General features: G+C 36.8%; 1 protein-coding gene across 5 annotated transcripts in view; it reads left to right on the top strand.

Moving 5' to 3' along the window:
- The window catches only part of LOC138715150 (heat shock 70 kDa protein 12A-like), a 172,419-nt gene that overhangs the window by 105,601 nt on the left and 40,826 nt on the right, over positions 1-25,992 (top strand). For all 5 annotated transcript variants that reach the window (XM_069847838.1, XM_069847742.1, XM_069848094.1 and 2 more), the window contains one exon: positions 1,587-2,332. In XM_069847838.1, coding sequence (XP_069703939.1) covers positions 1,587-2,332 — 746 coding nt within the window. The remainder of the gene's footprint in view (positions 1-1,586; positions 2,333-25,992) is intronic.

Raw genomic sequence — 25,992 nt, 5'->3', positions numbered from 1 at the left:
GTAAATCAATTAATTTATATTTATGTGAAGAAGATTCCTTGGTGGACATCTACCCTGAACTCTCCATAAGTAATGAATAAATAAATAAATAAATAAATAAATAAATAAATAAATAAATAAATAAATAAATAAATAAATAAGTAAATAAATAAATAAATAAATATGTAACTAAGTAAATAAATAAATAAATAAGTAAATAAATAAATAAAATTTGGATTTGAACGGCGAGCAGTTTGAGGCGATAAAGTGACTCTGCTTGGTATTGTTCTTTAATTTGAAGAATTGCCTTTCCAACGGTAATGTCTCATTTCCCGTAGCCATAATACTGCCATCATACGAAGCGATCAAACGTGTAGCCATATTTCTGACTCACCCTGTATGTTTTTAAAAATATTATGGTGGCATATTCTCTACCTCAAAACATATATGTAGATGTTATATTATAATAAAATCTCTCACTGTTATTCTGAATCACTCTTCATTGAAATATTTTGCGGTCCTGTGGTGTAATTGTACATGTAATACAGATATTTTACTGCCGGTGAGTGATCGGTGAATTTCAAGTAGCTTATCTTGATCGTAGGCGTCAGAGCATTAAAAAGCATTGCAACTTTCTGCTATCTCTCTTCTCCTCACCGCAAACTATGATGTTGCAAGAGGCAGAGATATAATAAAAGATCTGTAAATTAATTTGAAATCATTGATACATTTTAGTAAGGGAAATCAATACACTTTCTTATTTTTGACCTTGTCTAATCATAGTACATATTCAAAAAGAAAGAGCAGAATTCAAATATTTATTTTAAACGAACTATAAACACTAGAAGTATTTACCGCACACCAATGAATAGAGGAAGGTTCAATTTCTTTTAACGTTTGGTTACACGCGATGCTCGATCCGGGGCCATAAGCAAAGTGGAAACAGCAACGGCCTGTCCGCCGCAGTTACTCGCCAGTCCGAATTTGAGGGACTGAAAATTCTTGCGTAGTCGTCGAACGTGCAAGAACTTATCGAAGGTGAAAGTTTTTTGCGCCGTTTCTGTAAAGAAAGTGTATGAACTTTTTTTTAGTGGAGCATTATCCGAACGACACCGTTTCAGGACGTTGAATTGGAAAAGGTGGAGAAGATCGTGTTCATCGTATGTGGCCCCCCAGGTCCCCCGATCTTGCCCCCTGTGATTTTTATCTGTGGGGTACATAAAAGACAGGGTTTGCACCGCACCTCTCTGCTACTCTTCAAGATCTACGACATCGAATTGCTGGAACCGTGAATTCCATAATTAGGGACCAGTTGATTCTTGTGTGGCAAGAAATGGACCACCGTTTTGATGTTTGTCGCGCAACACATGATGCGCATGTTGAGTGCTTGTAACCTCCTGGACTATAAAACTTTAAACCTTCCTCTATTCTATCCAATAGTGTGCGGCAAGTGTTTATACTATTATAGTTTGTTTAAAATAAATATTTGAAATCTGCTCTTTCTTTTTGAATAACCCTGTGTATTGACCTGTATCCCTTTTGAGTAAGAATTCCTGTAGCATTATCTTTGACATGTATTACCCATTCTCTATATCTGACTGTTCCAGATCTCTGGAAGTAACAGTACCTGACTGCCCCGTAGACACGACGCCTCAGCCACAAATAGCAACAAGACTCACTAATGGGAAGGCCGGATCCGACATGGAGCTCAACCACGGGGAGACCTTCAACCTCGTGGAAGAGGTCTACGTCATCGAGGACTCCAAGCGAGAGGTACGGCCGGTGGCTCAAGAACAAGTCACGGACGAGAGTCACGCCTTCAAGACTCTCAACCTCTCTGTCGCCGCTGAGCTGGCCCTTGAAAACATCGATCTCCACAGTGCAGCACCCCAAAAACCTTGCGAGGCCTCCAATGGTACAAATTATGACGATATATTTCAAAGCCCCTCGCCAGAAATTGCTAACATGATAGCGTCACAAGCGATCTGCAATGGACATAGAACGCCACGAAATTTATCTCCAGTGAGTGAAGAATCTGCAGGGGACAATTCTACTATGACTCTTGACCCTTTGACGAGGACATACGTGTCTTATTCCTCGCCTTCTTTGGACGATGTCACTGTGGTTGAGGCGCTCGCAAAAGCAGATTTGGCGGAAATCACGGCTATGGCCAACAAGGCAGAAGTGGACGTGCCTCGCGAGGTCACTAACGCCCCCTGTAAGGCTGTGCAGCCTCAACAGTGTCTGCATTTCGTTGTGGTTGCGATAGACATCGGGACAACGTACAGTGGGTATGCCTTCTGCTTCACCAGGGATCCTGACTCCAACATACACATGATGAGGAAGTGGGAAGGTAAGGCACACACTTACTTTACACACTTCCTTGCTTGTCAATAGGTGCCTCTCATTTCTTTCTCTCAAGCATCTCGATCTGCCACATAGTCCTCATATAGATGAGATGACCCAGTGGTTACTGTCCATTTCTGTGGATGCGAATGCCTTCTGTTCATGGTTGGATGAATGGATGGATGGATGAACTTTATTGTCAAAGGCATAAAAATGCATAGACATTGTCAATAATAGTACATTATGCAACGAGCCTATAATGAAGGTAATTAAGAAGTGAGTATGGATATTTATGAAACGAGCGCAAGCGAGTTTCATAATTTTCATACGAGCTTCTTAATTACCATTATAGGCGAGTTTCATACGACTTCTTATGCTCGACCATATTTCAAACTTGATATTATTAATTTTTTAGCAATGTCCCGTATGTTGTGAGATGTGCGCAGACGCGAAAGTATTGATTTTTTCCGAGGAACAGATGTCCACATTGACCTTGCTAGGCCATAAGAACCTACAGACATAACATTGAAATTAAATTAGACATTGAAAAACGAGATGACAAATTGAATTTATTTGAATATTATTTACAATTAACGCTAATTATTATAGTAACAGAACATAACCTTCTGCGACAGTATTGGATTTCCAGCCTCCGTGACTTTTCGCTAATTCTCTTTCGATTGCATATCCGAGAATAATCGATACTTGCGGTTTTATAACGGTAGAAAGCTGACCTGTCATTGGCTGGACAGTTGTAACCTGAGTCGTCATTGGCTGAAAGACCTGACCTTTAATGAGTAGGTGTACTTTAATGACATGCATTAAAGGACTGCTACCAGGTGTATAATTACTACATTTCGGCATGGTCGAGCATAAAATATATTTAAATACATTAAAATTACAATAAAGTCAAATATAAGATAGATTAGGCAAGAGTTCACAAACACATCCTCTAGACTAGACTGTAGGGACTCAATTGTATAATTTTTTTTAAATATATTTCCTAAATTTAAGAGTATTATTTGTGTAAATAATTGATTAAATGGCGATCTTACTCGTGTTAATTGTGTGAGCATATGCGGCTTACAGCTGTTTCGGTGCTTCTTTACACCAACCTCAGAGCCTACTACATCTCATTCAGAAAATAGAAATACAACATAGCACACAGAGCAGAAAACACCCTACAAAGACATCTCAACACACAAGCAACACAAACAAATAAATACAACCACACAGGCGTATACAAACTCACATGAAATACGGGGTGTTCATTTCAAAGTGTGTCATGACGTCACTGTTGTGAGTCAGCGATTTGAAGCGAGTTTCAGATTTTATGTCAGAGAAGTTGCCTATTAACCAAGGCGTTCAATCTGAACTTGAGAACGTGTACGGTATAAATTGAACGTCGTAGCAACAGATGGCGGTCTGTAAAGTCTGTGTGCTACCATAACCTCTTTCGAACTGTGTTTGCGCGGGCAAGTCGTACCCAGGGTATTTGTTATCATCGGTTGCGTACGGCAACATTCCACAATACAAATCAAATGCTCCGTGTCCATGTTGACAGTTGAAGTTAATGTCAACAAATACTATACTATGTAATCGTCTTAACCCTCTCCCCATATCCCCACAGTAAGAAAAAAACTCACCCCAGTACGTGTTTCCAAACAGTTCACATTCCTGCCACTACTGGAGTTACCGTACGTATCGGTAAGTACTCTTCAGAATGAACGCCGTACTTGCTAGGCAACTTCTCTGGCACATAAGTAATACGCATCTGCGGAAGTGTAGGAAGATTGAATTCTCTAGGCTCATCGGCTAGCCACATGACGTCATACATCGAGCTATGACACACTTTGAACTGAACACGCAGTAGTTGCGACAGTTTCTACATTGGACAGACAGGCAGACCATTCCAAACTCGATACAAAGAACACATTAAAGCAATAACCAGAGGACACAATACATCTACATATGCCGAACACATAACTAATGCTAACCACACATACAATAACGTAAATACAGACATGAAAATCCTACACATACAACCCAAAAACCAAAAACTCAACACAAGAACAATATGAAATATACAGACACACTAAAACACATTCCAATCAAATTCTCAACACACAGATCAATTTCAGAACACACACACACACACACTATTTGACACCACATTTCAACACTTTTCAACAATCGAACGCATCCACACAACAGGCAGCGAAGTTCGAGATGACGCCGAGATCTAGTAGGCTCTGAGGATGGTGTGAAGAAGCACCGAAACAGCTGTAAGCCGCTCATGCTTACACAATTAACACGAGTAAGATCGCCATTTAATTAATTATTTATATTCAAGTGTTAAAAGTAGTGTACGAAAGATTTAACATGTATTATTTCTAGCCTATATTTAATATCCTCAGGTAAGCTGTTGTAAATTTTAATACCAAAGACCATATAAGTTCTGCTAATATTTGTAAGGTGATATACCGGAATACATAAACTATTTTTATTGCGAATATCATAAGTATGAAAGTCACTATTTTGGTGAAATAAAAATTTGAATAAATTAAATGCAATACGTTAAAAATATATAAACTACAAACAGTAAGAACGTTATAATGTAAAAAATATCCCTACGGAAGGTTCTACTATCAACTCCCGCTATGCACCTGACAATACGCTTCTGAGCCATAAAAATGTCATTCAACATGGTTCCAGGTCCCCAAAAACAAATGCCTTGTGAAAGCCCTGACTCAACTTGTGCAAAATGAAAAGATATTAAAACATTATGATTAATTATTGTCCTCAAAGTACGAATTTGATAACAAATACTGTTAACTTTAGAAATTAAACTTATCCTATACAGTGGGGTTTCCAAGACAAACGATCACCAAATGTAACAAAAAAAGGGCAAGGATTTTTGGTAGGAATGGGTTTTAGACGAATTGACTGAAATGAAACTGGTCTATCTGCAACGGCGTCTCATAGTAAAAACTATCAAAGAAAAAAAGGCAAACAGACAGACTATATTTACCACTAAAAGAAACCAAGTCATCATTTGTCTATGAAAAAAAGTTTATCACTGGTTTTTGGCCGCTGACATACGGGCTACAGAATCTGTCTTCTGTGTACGTAATGAAACAAGAGAAAGCGACTCCAGAAGGCCGGATAACAGCACGTCGGAATTGTCATTTATTTTATGAAAGTGGTTTTGCACACCCTGATAAAGCAGTCTTCCTGGAAAGTACAGCCGCCAGAAGAATCTTCCTTCACTGGCATACTTGCAAGTGCTCTATAATTAAAACGACGCATTTCCCTTGCATGCTACGGGATACTGAACCCGGCGCGAAGCTCACGAGTGAATGTATTCACGGAACAATAGAATTGCTTTCGCTTCTCGATATTGTTTCACGAAATTAATTCACTTTGCACAAGATTGATAAGAAATGCAGCTTCAGCGCTAGTGGGGGACAAACATGTCACGTAGGAACCTAAGAGCGTTGGCTTTAAAAGAGGATCCGCCGTAGGCAGTTACAGCATATGAGTCGTTCCACGTCAAATCGCACAAAATTGTACAAATTTTGATCTTCATATTTCTGATTGCGGTTAATTTTTTTGTCAACTCTATGGGTCTAATAAACTAACAAGTGTATTTTTATTTCCACCTAAGTCCACATGTTTTTAAAATATTACTTACTGGCTTTTAAGGAACCCGAAGGTTCACTGCCGCCCTCACATAAGCCCGCCATAGGTCCCTACTGAGCAGATCAATCCAGTCTCTATCATCATATCCCACCGCCCTCAAATCTATTTTAATATTATCTTCCCATCTACGTCTCGGCCTCCCCAAAGGTCTTTTTCCCTCCGGCCTCCCAACTAACACTCTATATCCATTTCTGGATTCGCCCATACGTGCTACATGTTCTGCCCATCTCAAACGTCTGGATTTTATGTTCCTAATTATGTCAGGTGAAGAATACAATGCGTGCAGCTCTGTGTTGTGTAATTTCCTCCATTCTCCTGTAACTTCATCCCGCTTAGCCCCAAATATTTTCCTAAGCACCTTATTCTCAAACACCCTTAACCTATGTTCCTCTCTCAAAGTGAGAGACCAAGTTTTACAACCATAAATAACAACCGGTAATATAACTGTTTTATAAATTCTAACTTTCAGATTTTTTGACAGCAGACTGGATGATAAAAGCTTCTCAACCGAATAATAACAGGCATTTCCCATATTTATTCTGTGTTTAATTTCCTCCCGAGTATCATTTATATTTGTTACTGTTGCTCCCAGGTATTTGAATTTTTCCACCTCTTCAAAGGATACATTTCCAATTTTTATATTTCCATTTCGTACAATATTCTCGTCACGAGACATCATCATATACTTTGTCTTTTCGGGATTTACTTCCAAACCTATCTCTTCACTTGCTTCAAGTAGTTTTTAAAATATTGTATGTTAAAAATTCGTTAATATGTCGCATACTGCAACATTTCAAGCGTCATATTTCTGAGGATATTGATGTTAAAAAAAATACACTTAAAAATTTTGGAATACTGTCTTTCGTTAAATATTTACTAATTGATTTTACTATAATTATTACAAATATTTTTTTGTGATTTCAAATTGCCATAACTACACAAATAAATAATAATTGAGGAAATAAAACAAAACGTGTTTCCTTATTTGATGTCTGGAATACATGAAAAAAAAAAAATTCGACCATTTACGAGAAAGTGGTGTTTTGTTGCTGTGCGATTTGACGTGGAATGACTCATATTTTGAAAATGATGACCTTCCGTTTCAGTGCATTTGTATAGTAGTGGCAAAAAAAAAACCGGACCGACCCTTGTAGGTGATTTCAGAGCCTTGGTCACTCCAGAGCACGATATACTGGTAACTAAGACTTTAGCGGTTCGAATCCTGCCTGAGAAGGAAACTTTTTTTTGTTCCTTATTCAAATTTATTCCCAATACTTTTCGATTGCAGCGATATTTTACTACTTAATTAACTTATTATTCCCAGAACATGAATTTTACCAGCTATCGAAAAGTATTGGGAATAAATCTGAATAAGGAACAAAAAAAATTTTCTTCCCAGGCAGGATTCGAATCACGAAAGTCTTAGTTACCAGTCTATCGTGCTCTGGAGTGAACAAGGCTCTTAAATCAGCTACAAGAGTCGGTCCGGTTTTTTTGCCACTACTGTACACAACTGTTTGTTGATTGATTACCAATTATGATATATACATATTACGTAGGCACTTATTATTATTATTATTATTATTATTATTATTATTATTATTATTATTATTATTATTATTATTATAAATAAAATATAACGTTACGCATATTTATATTATGTAGGTCTACTCTTCAATGTGCGATCATCTTTTAAGGGAATAAGTTTTAATGTGGTGAAAAACTAATAAATTAAAAAAAAATGCTTTAAAGTAGGCCTACACTTTGATAAGCTATGTGCAAAATATGTTACATATAATTCAGTATGCGTTTAGACCTATACCCTTGTCAGTTGCTGTGACGCTATTTTTTAAACTCTCGTGCACAGGGTTTTTGATGCCACACTTTGGTTGCAATTTCTCGTAACTTCAATTTCGTGCTATATTCTCAAACAAAATTTTATGTAATTTCAAGGAAAAATTGTTCCGGGATCGATACCCGGCCCCGGAACAATTTTTCCTTGAAATTATTCAAACCTGCTTTATAGGGAGCTACTACCTGAAAGCTAGATTTGCGTAAAATTTTATGTATCTTCGAAACTTTAATGTTACATGCAAGATATTTGAAACACATATTCTTTAAGCTATTAGGAAACGTTTCTCTGGAATATAAATTTGTTATTTTGTTGCACTTCAAAAATACTCCATATGTCTATGAAAGTACCTCTAAAATGGATTGTTAAAATGTAATTGATTATCTTAAAATTTTGAAAGCCAGTATCAAAATTATGCCTCAGACAATTTTTAAAGAATGTGTTTTTAGAAACAAAATGTGAAAGAGATTTTGAATATATCTTCAAGAATGGCTGAGAAACATCGATTTTATTGAATTAGCCTATATCTTGGTACTTTTTTTTTAAATTTAAGTCCCTTTTTTTTTTCAAAAACTAATTTGGAATTTAAGTTGCTACTGCAATTACATTTCTACATAAAAAAATTAAAATGTTCATCAGTTAGAAAAACAATGTAAAATTCAGTGTGCCTGATGAAAAATCTTACCTAAAGAATCCAAAGATGGAAAAATAAGTACCTATATGGTGCTTCTTAAAAAATTCCGACTTCTTGGCACATTCTATACTCCAGAGCCATTGAGCGGCCGGAAGGATTAAATATATGGAAAAATCCATTACCCTAACGGAAATCGAACTCGCGACCTTTTGGCTTGCATGCTGTTTACTCACCTTATACGGTATTTAATTTCTTATTCCGTAAAGTGGGGTGACTTTGAATGCAGAGGTGACTTTGAACAGTAATTTAGCTCCTTTCTAAATTAAATGCTGTAGCCAATTGCGAAAAAACTGTTTAAGTTGTCAATAAATTAGTTCAGTTTTTTCGCAATAGGGTACAGCATTTAATTTAGAAGGGCGCTAAATTACTGTTCAAAGTCACCTCGGCGTTCAAAGTCACCCCGCTTCACGGTTTATATTTCATGTACGTATATCTACTTCAAACGACATTTGGCCTGTTTTTCCAAGTATTATTAGAAAATTTAACGACTGTTAAACTCTAAACAGTTCGTTAATTAATAAAATTGTATGTTTTCAACACCAGTTTGGTTTAACAGATTGTTAACAGTTTGTTAATTTTAAATGTAGAATTTCGGGCAGTTAACTCGTTTAACAGTTAAATATGGCCCATGTCTCCACAGCTGTCCGAAAAAAAGTTGCGAAATTAATATTTTGTGTCTCTCTGTAGGGAATGTTTAGCATATGACTGGTAATATAACATTTAAAAAATACTTTGGACTGTATAAATACATCAGTGTTATTTTATTTCTCCCGTATTTCGTATCCATAATAGCAATGAGGAAATATAACCTTATTTTGTAATTATTATTCAGCACGTCACCTACAACTTTCATTTGTCAACTGTTTGTTTATGGAGCGTGGCCTACTATAACAGGTTGTCATTTTATGCAAGTTTCATGACTTACGCTATAATATAGAATTTAAGGATTAATTTTAGCCAATCAAAAATTGTCTTACGTGTGTATAATCATTACCAACTGCTGTTGAGTAGTTAAAATAGTGCTAACCAAAAAGTTTGTAGTATATATGCTGACATTGCCATTATTCAATATTTCACATAATTATCCCGAGTGTATATGGGTGATTTAATTTATTTTTTAGAATATCGCCAAAGATGAACCATTATAATACTTTAATAAATATAGCGCTCCTCTGCCATTCATGTTTATTTCATCACGACTCATCATTTGTAAAAGATGTTTAAAACCGTGTCTATCACCAGGCTACATCAATGTATTGTGGTACTGTTTTCGAATTTTGCGCCGCAAACACTCCCTTTAATGGCGGACGCTAGCCGATTGAATTTGTGACATTTTTCTTGCCTGCCACTCACGGGTATGTGTCTCTTCTATACTGTTTTCGCTGTAAGAAAAATCATAACGTAAACATAAGCACGTTGCTGTCATACCCGTGATTGGCTCCCAATCGAAACAATCACACGACGCAGGAAAATATAGTTCGTATTTGGAAACCACAATCTTGTATTATTTGAAAAAAATAATAATAATTCTAGTTGTTAAATAAGATGAAACATTTAACTTCACTCATGTGTAAAACGCTATGTAAAAGAAAAGCTACTTTTATATTTTGTTATGTACTATGAACGCGGATGAATACCAACAGTAATACCGAGGTAGTCTGTTCTCGTAAGAAGCTGGCGTCACTTGAGATCGTAGTTGTTCACGTAAGCACCTGATACTGAAGTATGGCTTCTGCAACCTCAACTGTCCATTGTGAAGACATAAGACTTAAAAATAATTTAATTTCAGTAATTATAAAGTAAATGTTTTCTAAGCAAACGAATGCATAGTAGTGAGGTTAGGCCTACTTGACGAGTAACGGGAAATGTTTAACATGAAACAGAATGTACAATAGTAGGCGGGAAAATGTACTGAGAATCTATGGCGCCAAACAGTGGCCAGTGAAGCCTCACTTCAGTCACGTGCTATTGTTTACATTAGGATTTTTCTTACAGCGAAAAGATTATAGTAAGTATTACAAACTCTTTGGTGCTAACAGACGTTATAGTTAAGTGCTGGTTATCTTAAACAAAATTATGTTGAACAAATGGAAAATACATTAACAAAGCGTTAAAAATAAACAGTCTGTTAATTTAAGATTCGTTAAGCAAAATTAAACATTACTTGGATAAACTGGCCAATTGTATTTATTTATTTATTATACTGGCAGAGTTAGTTAAGACCATGAAGCACTCAGCCAGTCCTTCCTTCACTTCCACTCAACCAGTGTCTAATTTCTAAAACGCTAGTTATTTTACACGACGGTATCATTGAAGGGTTAATAAAACTGATTGCCCGAATTTCGTTGGAACGCTTTCGATCTTGTGACAAATGCAATAGCCGGCATGGGGGGCTCGGCGCTGTGCAACGTGGGGGACAAGGCCGCGTGCTGCTGCTTCTCGAAGGCTCTCAGTGAGCAGGACCGCAGCCGAGGCAGGAGGTGGCGACAGCTACCGTACTACGCTCGTGACGCGTCGCTGCAGCACACGCCCCTCAAACGAACAAATATGCGCAGCAAAATAATTCGCGTATTCTCTTACTAAACAACAGGGACTGCATTAAAATTCTTATTTTTAAACTCTATATTATTTATAAAAGCTGTGTCAACAAATTGCATTACTGAGGCTATACGGAATTGCATCCTAACCAGCCTTATTACTTTCTGGTTAACAAACTTAGTTTCTCCTAAGTTGAAATTTAGCACTTAAAAATATAAAATACGCGTGAATTAACATGTATTTCTGTAACCTGTATTAACCTGTAATTATTTCATACAGAGATTATAGAAATATTAATCTTTATACTAGTTAGCTTTTTATAAAGAATCTGTTTCATAAACAGGGTTGCCAACTAGCCGGTATTTCATCGGTCAGGCGAGAAATTTTGGCTGGTCTCAACATAAAGCCGATAACCGGTATCAACCATTAGGCTGGTAATTTTATCAAATGACTTTGAGAACATGTAATAAGCGTTTTTATCAAATAATCTACAAGGGATTTTTCTCTATTTCGTGGGACATTTTTGGAAGGTATTGTAAACACTTTCAGGATAGGGTACCTCAGAGAAATCTCCACACATAAGAATGGCAGTTCAACACGTGTTAGCTATTCCTGTAAACCACTGATGTCAAAGCAAGTGCATTTTTCTGACCTTGACGTCGTACGCGGGCATCAAGCGCTGGTATGGAAGGAGGAAGGATTGTGTATATGAATAAGTAGCCTGTTAGATTAAGAAAGCAGTGGTGTACAAACTTCAGACGGAACGTGAAATTGTTATGTTGTCATTTTTATATGACTTCTTTCTGTTTGATGTTATCTAAGATATTGTTTGTAAAACAAAAGTACCAACACCAATTTTTTAATATTGGAGTTATGTTTTAAACGTTAGAGTTACGAAAGAATATTCACATAAATTCCATAGTGGTACAACTAAATATTGTACTAAGTGAATGAAACACATCATTCATAAAGAAAGTGATATGCCAAAGAAAGAGATTGAGTATGACATGATAAGTTGGAATTGATATTGATGGTATCTTATAAAAGTAATCAATAAACTAATCAAAACAATATTATAGTACAAAACAAAGTTACCAGATATATGTTTTAACTGTAACTAATATTACATAACAAAACTTTTATCGCATTATTCGTTTAAGGTGATATTGGTTCGCAACTTCCTATCATCAGAATATTAAATTATTTTCCCGAAATCTGTTGAAGCTATAGAGCTGACATTTTTCTAACACATGGGCACATATCTCTTGTCTATGATGTAACAGTAGTTTATTAATTCAATTCCATGCGAATATTTTCAAAATTTGTAATACACTATCTTCAGTAGTACGTATTTACAATAACTTACATTAAATTCACGAAAACATTGTTTCAATACCTGTAAGGCTACTAAATAAACATATCTTAAAATTTCAGTTTTCTGTCAAAAAGTTGAGAAAATATTTATTTTGAATAAAAAAGCACGCTTGTGAAAAATGAGCATTAAAAATGAAACTTACATTCTTATAATGCACTTATACTTCTCAGAAAAATCTAAAATTTAACATGAATACAGTTTTAATAAGTTCTCTTCCCTTTATCTATTGAATCAGGACCAAGCGGCATATATTAGGCCTACCTCTTTCGTCTGTCTCTTTCCTTTCCGCTGTAAAGCACTCAGGCTCTCCTGGGCTCTAAAGCGCGCGCTTGCCCGTATGGGCATCAGTTGACATGACTGCTGTAAGCAGTGCTGTTGTGGAGCGTGTATTCAGTATCACAAATTTAATAACATAATTATGGAATGATGAGAGGAATCGTGTAAGTGTCGAAGTAATAAAAGTTGAACTTTGTATCGGGGAAAATCTTAAATTTAGTTGTCAAGAATTTTATCGCTTTATAGTAGAATAAAAATGAGTTCTTAAAGCTGTTGCATCAAGCTCCAAACACAAATTTAAAGAGCGAATTTGGAACACTGAAGCAAGATTTTTTATTTTTTTTTTATTGCTCATATCAGAAATTACCACTATGTAGGCCTATACAGTTTTTTTAGTTGGTTATTTAACGACGCTGTATAAACTACGAGGTTATTTAGCGTCGATGAGATTGGTGATAGCGAGATGGTATTTGACGAGGTGAGGCCGAGGATTCGCCATAGATTACCTGGCATTCACCTTACGGTTGGGTAAAACCTCGGAAAAAACGCAACCAGGTAATCAGCCCAAGCGGGGATCGAACCCGCGCCCGAGCGCAACCTATACAGTTCATTTAAAAAAAACTGTTTCCTTAGCAGTTAGTGTATAGCCTATTACGCATATGTAAAATGGCCGGTAATTTTATTTGCCAGAGTTGACAACCTTATTCACAAAAACGTTAAAAAAACTTACAAACTTCTACCGATTCCCATAATTATTTCAAAATATGCTAAATCCATGTTACTACGCATAGGCTATACCAATCGAAAGTTTCATGGTCGGAAGCAAAAAATATTTCAGTATTTCAGAGATTTGGCCTATGGTTCCAGACTAATGGTGCACTCTGTAGAATCCAGTTGTGACAATTATTAATTACGGTACTGGTCTAAATATTAAACAGCACAATTTTTTTTTCCTGTGCCAAATTCATAATATAAAATCTATTTACAGATAATTTTTTAGTTTTAGGCAGGGGCGGCCCGTCCTTATATGCTACAGTGTTACAGCACAATGATAATTTTTGCTCAAATAATGTATTAATTGCAGTACTGTCCGTTACTCAGGAGAAGACGAGCGGAAAGAATGTGACCTTCTTGACTATCGCTGCTGATTATTATAAACATCGCTCAGATAAGCATCCCAGTAGCCAGGTTATTACTCGTGCAGGAAGCATAAGTAACAATGCATATGGAAATTAAAGCTAAGTTGAACAGAAGGAGACCTAATGTTTCCGCTTACTGCGGTACAAATATTGCACGTGTTTTCTTACGTTATCTGTTCACATCCCTTCCTCCTCAGTCCGCTCTCTTCTTCTCCTGAGTCACCGACAGTACCATAGTATTTGATCTGCCATTTGACAATTTCCCGTGGTTATGTTCATGACGCGTTATAGAGTGTTTAGTCTTCGCTCTTCGCCCTTTGATGCCTCAAGGGGTTCGTTGTGCTACTCAAAATTCCACATGAGAATGTAGAGAGTTATGCGCATGTGCGAAGCTGAAATCACTGCTCTGATTGGCTATTTTTACGCGGGAAAGTGCTGTAGTCTGCTTCAGCACGACACAGCTTGGAGATTGCAAAAGTAAAGCGTAACGAAAGAATGCTTGTTTGTGGAGGAACTATTTTCAATGTATTTCGTAATTCAAGTGTCCGACTGCTGCTGCCATCTACCTGTTGAAGTTGCTGTCAACAGCTATACTCTACGAACCATAGACAGATAATAGACACAACATGGAGTTCTATACGAAAGACCCGACTTCTGAAATGTAGATTCCTGTTCAGTTGTCACAATACATAGTCCCCAACAATTTACAGGATCCATTCTGTGGTAACGAAGTTATTAAATATTTTGGTTACAACACCAATGACCACTGCTGAGCCAGAAAGATGTTTTTCTTGCTTGAAACGCGTAAAAATGTTTTTAAGGAACACTACGTCCCAGGATCGTCTCACTGCTCTTTCAATACTGTCAATAAAAAAGAGTATGATGTCCAAGATGGAGGAATGTGACACTAGAATAAATGACAAGTTCTGCAGTAAGAAGGAACGTCGTATGGACTTCATATTTCGTCACTAGGCGAGTCTCAAATTAAGATAAATACATATAAGTGTAGGCCTATACAGTAGGCCGATATAGAGATTGTAGCACACTCATTATTTCGACCACCAGCCGCTACTAGTTTTAGGATATTTTAAAAGATCTTAAATCTTTTTTAAATTGATTTATTCTACGACACTTTATCCCCAGCCGTGGGACTGAAGCCGGATGGTCTATGGCGAGTCCTTGGCATCAACCCCTTTGATTTGATTACCCCCTTTGATTTGATTACCTGGTTGGGTTTTTCCGAGGTTTCCCCCACCGAAAAGGCAAATGCCGGGTAATATTTTGGCGAATCCTCGGACCTCATCTCATCTCACTACATCTCGCCAAAATGTAAAAAAAAAAAAAATGTAAAAAAATTGTACAAAATTGTAGAAAATTACTAAATTGTAAAACTATAAAAATTTGTAAAAATTGTAATTGTAATATTGTAAAATGTTGACATGTTCCACATCTTAAAGCTTCATTGCTCATGTAAGATCTATGGAATAAAATAAATAAATAAATAAAATACGTTGGTTATCTAGCGTCTGAATGGAATGTAGGTGATAATGTCAGCGAAATGAGTCCAGGGTCCAACGTCGAAAATTACTCAGAATTTGCTCTTAATGGGTTCAGAGAAATCCCTGAAAAAGAAATATCAGCCAGGTAACTTGTCCCTATTAGAATTTGAACCGGGGCCCGCTCGTTTCACTGTCCGACATACTAACCGTTACTCCACAGCGATGGAATTTTTAGGTTATAAATGCCGTACTTTTAAGTCTTTCTTTTTTTTTATAATTTTAGGTCATCAATACTCTGGCCCTAGCAATTACTTTAAGCGCTTCGTGATATTTATAATGGGAAAGTTAATTTAATTTAATGGCACCTAATTTTACATTATTTATTTATAAACATTTCCCTCCGGCGCTTTCTCCACCACAAAATGTCACAGAGAACCCATAAGTTGAGTGGGTCTACCGAAGACGTGTTGCGAATAGCAGTCATTATGGAACTTGTTACCCATTGCTCAATTGATCCTCCGACCCGCTACCCACGGACTGTTATCGACATATCGTGACGTCATAATAAAACTGTTCTGTAGTTATGACGTGCAAAGAATTTAACGCACGCTACTTTGAGTTTGTTTTGTTTGGAATGCTTCCATTACCATAGTAGGGTCATCCTGTTGATAGAAATGTATTGTTTTCCTTCCTTCTAAACTCTACAGGATATACAGAGTTATTGTATTCTACTGTACTGTATTGTATCGTATTGTATTTATTTACATTCCATGGTATTCGTACATCGCTTCACTGCTAGAATATGGAACAAATCAAAAAAGAATAAAAAAGAAAATCTTAATAGTAGTCTAGGCTACTTTAGGGCCATATTCATAGACATTCTTAGCGCGGGCTTCCGGTGGATGACCAGTGAACTAACGTTTTTCGTATTCATAAACCAGTGTTAACGATATGATATGATATGAAACCTGTACAAGTAATCACTCGATAGCCGGGGCTAGTTTAGCACGCTCGTAGCGCGGACTAGCGAAATGTCTATGCATTCTTAATTATAGTCACACGGTCTTACTAACAAACCGTGTATAGTTTTTATACGAGACTTATGCAGCGTTGAGACAGAAAACATTATTAATAAACCATGCATAAGCGATGGATGTATAAACAATCTGTAACTATACAATGGGAATTGCTTTTCAGTAGTTATATATACGAAACCCCTTGTTTAAGCGTTGTATACAGATAAAAAAAATGGCCGCTCTAACAGCTGTTCATATCGACTGTCATTTTATGATGATGAATGCCTTGTAACCACAGAAGAACACACCAAAGAGCACAGAATAAGTAGAATATTATTGCTGTAGCTTGTACTCTTTGACCAAAATATAGTGTGGTAATCGATCAGAGCCAGTTGTACTATCGATTCTTAACACGGCACACTAGAGCGCTCTACCGGATGCAATAGAGAATCTCAGATATTCTATTACCTTTCGTAATGAAGTAATGACGAAACTATGACGTAGCTGTGTAACAGTTATACTGGGTGTTCATTTCAAAGTGTGTCATTACGTCACTGTTGCTGGGTCACCGATTTGAAGCGAATTTCAGCTTATATGTTAGAGAAGTTGCCTATTATTTAAGGCGTTCTTCAATCTGAACTTGAGAACGTGTACGGTATAACTTGAACGTCGTAGCAACAGATGGCGGTCTGTACGGTCTGTGTGCTACCATAACCTCTTTCGAACTGTGTTTTGCGCCGGCAAGTCGTACGCAGGGTATTTGTTATCATCGGTTGCGTACGGTAACATTCCACAACACAAATCAAATGCTCCGTGTCCATGTTGACCGTCGAAGTTAATGTCAACAAATACGTAAGTAATCGTCTCCCCATATCCCGACAGTACGTATTCCCAAACAGTTCACATTCCTGCCACTACCGGCGTTACCGTACGTATCGGTACGTACTCTTTAGAATGAACGCCGTACTTGCTAGGCAACTTCTCTGCCTCTTAGGTTATACACCTCTGCGGAAGTGTAGGAAGATTGAATTCTCTAGGCTCACCGGCTAGCCACATGACGGCATACAGCGAGCCATGACACATTTTGAACTGAACACCCAGTACTGTTATACACGACGTATGTAGTGATTATTAGTAAGGAATTTACACACGACTTATAAACGAGCTACTCATTGTATAAGAGAGTTAAACGTCTGTATATAGAGTTTTTATTAGTAAGACCGTCTAGTTGAAATATATATAGACGAGTTGTACAATATAGTCTACTACTACAACACAAAGTTTTAATATAAATATTTAATACAAGACAAATATTCATGAAGCGTTGTCCAATGTCATAAATTTACCTACAAAATAGAAGGCGTGAGAAATTAGGTACTTCTTTAATTTGGCCCTAAATAATCTTATGTTTTGAGTTTAATTTTTTATATCCATAGGGAGGCTATTAAAAATTGTTATTGCCATATAACGCACTCCTTTTTGATAGCACGATAGCCGATGAGTATGAAAGTCATTTTTTGTCGCGTATTTGTGCTATGAACTATTAAATTCGTTACAAAATTTTCACGATTACATACGAGGAATTTTATTAATGAAAAAAAAAAAATAGACTGACAAGCCATGGGAATTATATGTAAATTTTTTAAATGATCCTGCACGGTTACCTACATTTGGCACCTACTATTATTCTAATAATTACTTTTTTTTTTTGTAGTAGGAATATATTGTTACTATCTGTAGAATTTCCCCAGAATATTATTCCGAAACTCATTACCGAGTGGAAGTATGCAAAGTATATTGTTTTTAAGGTATTGATATTTACTATCTCTTGCATAGACCAAAAAGCAAAACATGCTGAATTTAGTTTGGGGGTAATTTCTTTAATATGAATTTTCCAGTTTAACACATCGATTTGTACATACTCTGATTGAGGTTTTGGCTGATATTTACATCCATTATCAGGCAGTACATCTCATTTGACGAAATGTATCGGAGAAAGAACAATTGTTTGTAGTCTTACTAGTGTAATATGTATCTAATCGGCGATAAATGCAATAGACGGGGAAAGAAACTGGCCACCCTATCCCATTATCTCCTGGCCTAGTTCCCTCATATGTGGTGCCTTATTGGTATCACTTGTGAAGTTTAGACCTGTCTACGGACAGTTGACTAAACAACAATCGATTTGAAAGCTACAGTCCCGTCGCTCTAATTTCCGGCAGCCAATCACGTTGCAGGTCGGCTACATTTAAACGTGTGCGTCTTGCGATTCGCTGCTGAAGATGTTAAGCACTTCCTAAGGCTGGATAAATACTTAATATAATCGCCCGCCATTTTGGCTCTTTCGTTGGCGTTCGCAGAAAGCACACGAGGACGTCATTTGCCGCTTAATTATTTGCTGAATTACAGTGCGTTTGATTTATTATCATAGGAGCTACGACATGATAATGTTTAACGGTGTGGCAAATAGATCCCTCGTCTGGTAGCTCGGCAACGAAAGAACAAAAATGGCGAACTATACTACCTACCTAGACTTTATAGAGCCTTGACTTCCTAAGACGTAAGCAAAGAGGAGGATTCACGCCGGGAATAACAGCGTCGCGACTATAAGAAATTTAGTTGTTGTTCTTTCTATTAGGGACCTATTAGCTGTTGCGCATGAGATTTGTAAGGTTGAATTTGGACAGGATTTAAATTGGATTATGTTCGTTTTATTACAATTTAAGATGGTGGCATGGCGATTTTGAGCAAAGGTGGAATGAAAATTCAATGGAAAACAAGAAATCCTGTTGTATTAAAACAGATCTCCCAGAATTTCCGGAGAATTGAAACCCTCTCCTTTTCATGAGGAATAGTTAGTGAGATGACTGAATTAATTAATTAATGTCTGTCGTTGTGCCTATGTGGATAGCGTGCGCGCTTCCCAATGAAGCGGTCGAGGTTCGATTCCCGGCGTGGGAAATGGCGATTATGTGAACTAATTGGATGGTATGAGATTTGCATGCTCTCACATGGACGCTATAAGAATGAATATATTTTTGCTCGATGCAGAGACCTGAGTTTTACACGTTTTGTTAATAAGGTGTGAAGTGAGTTCACAAATTTTGTAACATCGGTTACGGAATCTTTTCTTTATTTTGTGCGATAATAAAAAAAATTATTCAACATCTTTTTTTCCCGTAAAATTTATTTATTTATTTATTATTTTGCTAATAATTGTAACATAAAATATAATATATACAGAAAAACTTTAGCTCGCCCCTGAAAGACTAGAACTCGTGCTCAGGGGCGAATTCCTGAATTGAAATTAATAATTATACAATACAATTTGTCTTATGTCTACTGTGCAATTATAGTATATAAATTTAAATTTACAATTTTTCAATTTTTATAAAATTCATACATAACTTTTTAAATTTAATACTAGAACTATTAGAATTGACAAGATTAGGATATTTAAATATAAATTTGTTATATATTCTTGGGCCTAAATTACTACTATGATTAAATACTGTAACAGAGTTGCATTTTGGTTCAAACAATCTTAAAGAATTCATACCTTTTGTTTCATAACTATGAGAAAACAATTCAAAATTATTTCGATTTTTATGTATGAATTTTATTAATACAATATAATAAATTTGCCTTACGTTAAGTACATTAAAGTCTAGAAACAAATTTTGAGATGGAAAATCAATAGGTTTATGAAGACATATTTTAATTATTTTCTTCTGTAATAAATAAAGTGGATTGAAATTGGATTTAAATGAGCTACCCCATCCTATAATTCCATACATAATTACCGATTGAAATAAAGTTAAATATATTGTACGTAATAAACTTATTGAGAAGTAATTCCTCAATAAAACAAAATAATATACTATTTTACGTAATTTATTACAAAGGTAATTAATGTGTTGGTTCCATTTTAAATGATTACCGAAAATTATGCCTAAATACTTAACTTCAGAGGACTCTTTAATAATCGGACATTTACACTGTATAAGACAACAATCAGAATTGTGTAATTTAATACTTAATATAGATAATATAGATAAATGACTCTTGTCTTCTAAATTGATTCTAATAATAAAAGTTGACAAAAGCCATTTCATGTTCAATATATAGAGTTTGAAAATAGTAAAAATGTAACATCCGAGACAATTGGAATAGCTAAAATGCAATCTCAGATTCCGAGTTTCATTAGTTAGCCCGAAACTAAGTCGGTGTCCTTGTTCAGCGTTACACTCCGCTTCTTGAAACGAATCTCTACCAGACCGTTACTATTACGGCCTTCTCTTCCACCTGGCAACTAAAAACGGCGTGACCTTGAAGACGCTTCCTGTTTGATGTGAACTATGGTTACACTATCCCACCCTACTTTTCTACCAATTAAATATTATTTGAGCTAGACACGTTGCTGTCCCCGATGGCCTAATCGTTACTGTGCTTTTCCTTTGTACAGACCCAGAAACAAAATTTGGGCCGCCTGAATTTTTCAAGTTCCAGTTATAACATAGTGCGTAGCTCATTGCTTACGGATCATGCGCAGTATGTTACAACCGGAACTTGATGAGCATGCGCAGTATGTTACAACCGGAACTTGATGAGCATGCGCAGTATGTTACAACCGGAACTTGATTAGCATGCGCAGTATGTTACAACCGGAACTTGATGAGCATGCGCAGTATGTTACAACCGGAACTTGATGAGCATGCGCAGTATGTTACAACCGGAACTTGATGAGCATGCGCAGTATGTTACAACCGGAACTTGATGAGCATGCGCAGTATGTTATAATCGGAACTTGATGAGCATGCGCAGTATGTTACAACCGGAACTTGATGAGCATGCGCAGTATGTTACAACCGGAACTTGATGAGCATGCGCAGTATGTTATAATCGGAACTTGATGAGCATGCGCAGTATGTTACAACCGGAACTTGATGAGCATGCGCAGTATGTTACAACCGGAACTTGATGAGCATGCGCAGTATGTTACAACCGGAACTTGATGAGCATGCGCAGTATGTTACAACCGGAACTTGATGAGCATGCGCAGTATGTTACAACCGGAACTTGATGAGCATGCGCAGTATGTTACAACCGGGACTTGATGAGCATGCGCAGTATGTTACAACCGGAACTTGATGAGCATACGCAGTATGTTACAACCGGAACTTGATGAGCATGCGCAGTATGTTACAACCGGAACTTGATGAGCATGCGCAGTATGTTATAATCGGAACTTGGAAAATTCAGGTGGCTCAAATTTTGTTTCTGTATCTGTGCCCGTAGTTCGCAGGTAAAACGCTTCCGATGCTGTTGTATTATTAAAGATACGATTAAACTCCTAGCAGAAGATATCCTGACTCTCAAGAATTCTGCGTCGTATCAGGGATACACAGGCACGTAGAATACGTCACCCGTTTCGGGAATGAAACTACAGATGTGTTAGTTTTAATGTTTTATTTTTGTTTTCTGTTTACAAATGGATAGCATGGTTCCATAATAAGAGAAATAACTAATGAAGGGCATGTAATATATTTTCTCTTCATACGAGGCGACATTTCGAAATTAGTCCCAGCTCACAACAAATTTTCACTGTGGTTCTCTCAAAGTGTATCATATGTGTTTATTATCAGTAGGGACCGGATTTTTATGTAATTACATATTATATTCCTTTCAACCTAACCATATATAAATAACAAATCTTTGCGAATCTTGTAATTACCATTAACATATTAAAATTTGATATTACATATTTTTACATATTTACATCACATTACATATTATGGCTTGGTATTACATAAATCTACATATTTAGGGGTTTATTCATTTTTACTTCTCTAAAATGGGGGAAAAAAACTTCTGCTGGGGAAGTTCACAATTTGAAATACACAGATTTAAAAAGCCTTTTTACCTACCCAAGGAAGGATATATTTCGCGGCGAAATATAAACGTCCTTAGTTCCAGGAGGTAATAGAGGCACTCACCCCATATCGCCCGAGGACGACGTGATTTATCTCGAACTATAATTGTTCTGAATACGTTATAACAAGCCGTTCCCATGCAATTTGCAACTTTACCCATCGTCTTCCTAATCCTTCCAGGGAAAACCCGTTTCAAGTCTGGCATGAGCCGCAATAAAGTAGCCGACTTTTGAAAAGAAACTGGAGTAAAGGAACAAACTGGAAAGATGTTTAAAGATCAAAATAAATAGCTTTACAGGTTATTGCTTGACCTCTTTACTTCAATTAATTCTTATTAATAATTCTGTAGGAAAAAAATCTTTACGTAGATTCTTTACTTTAAATTTAGTAGACCTATACGGAAATGGGATTTTCCGAGCAATTAGAAAGTATGGCTCTCCGCTGGAATGATCCTACCCTTCTGAATGAGACAGGAATGTCACTTTTCAAACAACAGTTTGTAAATGCCTATAGTTTGAGGTTTCAGTAGATACTTTGTTTCTTACAGGGGGCAGCTAAAATGTATGTGTCCCAAATCATCTCTCTCCTAATCCAGTAAAGCGAAACAATGCTTGCAGTTCTGTTGTGTCATTCATTTCACTCAGTTCTCTAGTTTTAGTACTTACAGTATAAAGTGCAAGCGAGTTTATCTACTGCTTTTAACTTACAAAAATAAAATCATGGATTGCGACGGACGAAGCTTTCACTACAGATGGAAAAATAGTAATGTGTCAAGTGTGCGATAAAAATTCGGGTGCTCTATGAAATCACAACTGGAGAGTCTTACCTAACCTATACCTGCCAGATATTGATATTAAATATTTTCATGATTTTACATATTTTGGTACATATTCAGCTTATTTTTCTTACATAAATATGTACATATTTCACACCTTGATATTACATAAAAATCCGGTCCCTATTCATGACCTAACTACTCGTAACATTTGCATTCGGCTGTGGCCATAGAATTTAAAAAGTTTACTGTAACGAGACTGTCACAGGTGCCCAAACTCTATCCGGAAGAAGACCTATTTTACTGTATGTTGGAAGTTACCGGTGAACTTATTTTCGTCCCACAGGTTTGAGCGCGACTATAGATACATTTTGAAAACGGGACGCGAGATAGGAGTGGAGAAATGACTCTATGAAAGAAGAGAAAGACAGTGATTTTCACCATCTGTTTGATTAAGCCAGGACAACATTTCGAGGGAAAATGTTACATTGTTGCATTATTATAGTCGCGACACTGTTATTCCCGGCGTGACTCCTCATCTTTGCTTACATCTTAGGAAGTGAAGGCTCTATAAAGTCTAGGTAGGTAGTATCGTTCGCCATTTTTGTTCTTTCGTTGCCGAGCTACCATACGAGGAATCTATTTGCCACACCGTTAAACATTATCATATCGTAGCTCCTATGATAATAAATCAAATGCACTGTAATTCAGCAAATAATTGAGCGGCAAATAACGTCTTCGTGTGCTTTCTGCGAACGCTAACGAAAAAGCCAAAATGGCGGGCGATTATATTAAGTATTTATCGAGCCTTAAGAAATGAATAACGTCTTCCTCAGCGAATCACAAAACGCACACGTTTAAATGCAGCCGACCTGCAACGCGATTGGCTGCAGGAAATTAGAGCGACGGGACTATAGTTTGGCGAATATTGCAAACGAAACGAACACACGTATTATGAACACTGTAATCTCTGCAGGATTAACGGCTGTGAGAAAAAAAATTGTGAGCTCAAACCTAGCAGTCCGCTTGTCTCACTCCGTTTGCCTCTGAATCCATCAAATATTACTTCTCAGCTTCCCGTAGAAATCTAAATTACGTTGTCTGAAGGAGTACGTTATATGGCAGTAAAAATGTTTAATAACCTCCCTATCGATATAAAACAATGAAACTCAAAACATAAAATTATTTAGGGCCAAATTAAAGAAGTATCTAATTTCTCACGCCTTCTATTCTGTAGGTGAATTCATGACATTCAATAACGCTTAATGAAATTGATACTAAAACTTTGTGTTGTACTAGTAGACTATATTGCAAAATCTCATCTGTATACAGGGTGTTTACAAATACGGGGCATAATTTCAGGTATGTATTTCCCACATGTAGACAATCAAAATAGTTCATTACAACATGTGTCCGGAAATGCTTTATTTCTGAGTTATGGCCTTCACAACATTGAAATTCACCGGAATGTTTTTCTTTCCGCAGGTCGTTGCCGTCAAAGGAGACATTAAGAGGGCACTCTGACAGTTCATTCCGAGGCGAAGGTTACATTCAGTGTTGTGTAGGCGTTAGACTGTGCGACATGTATTCAAATCAAGAGCTGGCAGAGATACACTTTCATGTACGGTAAGGCAGACGGCAATGCTGCGCTGGCTCGTCGTTTGTACCAGGAGAGGTACCCACAGCGACAATGTCCAGATCGGAAGGCATTTGTACGTCTCCATTACCGTCTGTCTGTGCGAGTATGGAAAATTTAACTCGATGGATAGGTAGAGGTGGCCCAATTGCTTGGCCTCCACGCTCACCTGATCTGAACCCTCTCGATTTCTACTTGTGGGGCCATTTAAAATCATTGGTTTATTCGTCTCCGGTGCCTGATTTGGAATCCCTTCGGAATCGAATTGTGGCATGTTCTGAGGACATACGCAATACGCCTGGAGTTTGGGATCGTGTTCGCAGGTCAATGAGACATCGATGTGAGGTCTGTATTCAATCAGGAGGTGGACATTTTGAACATCTTCTGTAATGACAACGACCTGCGAAAAGAAAAACGTTCCGGTGAATTTCAATGTTGTGAAGGCCATATCTCGGAAATGAAGCATTTCCGGACACATGGTGTAATGAACTATTTTGATTGTCTACATATGGGAAATACATATACTACCTGAAATTATGCCCCGTATTTTTAAACACCCTGTATATTTCATCTAGACTGTGACTATAAATTAAGACTTTATAATAGTATTAAATTTTTTTGACTTGTTCCATATTCTAGCTGTAAGCAATGTATGAATACCATGGAATGTTAATAAATACAATACAATACAATACAATGTTTTTTTACATCAAGAAGTAGGCGATTATGAACATTCTTTCCCCATGTCTTTAGCTAATTAGTGACAGCATGGACATTTCAATCAATATGTTTTCCTTACGGCGGCACTGGCATGCTGCATTTATGACATATAAGAATTAGGTCAACCCCATCTCTTTGTAATTCAGCAATTGATTTTATGTCTTGAGTACATTTACGGTGATGGTCATCAGTGACCCCGTTTCTTGTATTATATCTCGAAGGATCAGAAGTACCTAATGCTCCAACCTACTACTGTATTAAGATGCGTACACGCTAAAGAGACAAACCAATCGATTAGTAGCCTATAGTTCTTAACATTTCCCGCTATCTGCAGACAGGGTTGCTAGACGTTCTGGATTTCCCAGGATTGTTCTGGATTTTATTGGTGTGCCCTGTGTACTGAATTGAGTTATATTTGTCCTCGAATATAAAAAATTGGAAAAGTACAATTTTTTGCTAATTTATATAAAATTATTTTGAAAATTCTTTATTCATTTTTTTCAAAACCTTGC

This window comes from Periplaneta americana, chromosome 1 (genome assembly GCF_040183065.1).
Source record: "Periplaneta americana isolate PAMFEO1 chromosome 1, P.americana_PAMFEO1_priV1, whole genome shotgun sequence".
Lineage (NCBI taxonomy): Eukaryota > Metazoa > Arthropoda > Insecta > Blattodea > Blattidae > Periplaneta > Periplaneta americana.
Note: the sequence above shows the minus strand (reverse complement) of the source record. Positions and strands in the feature narration are given on the sequence as shown.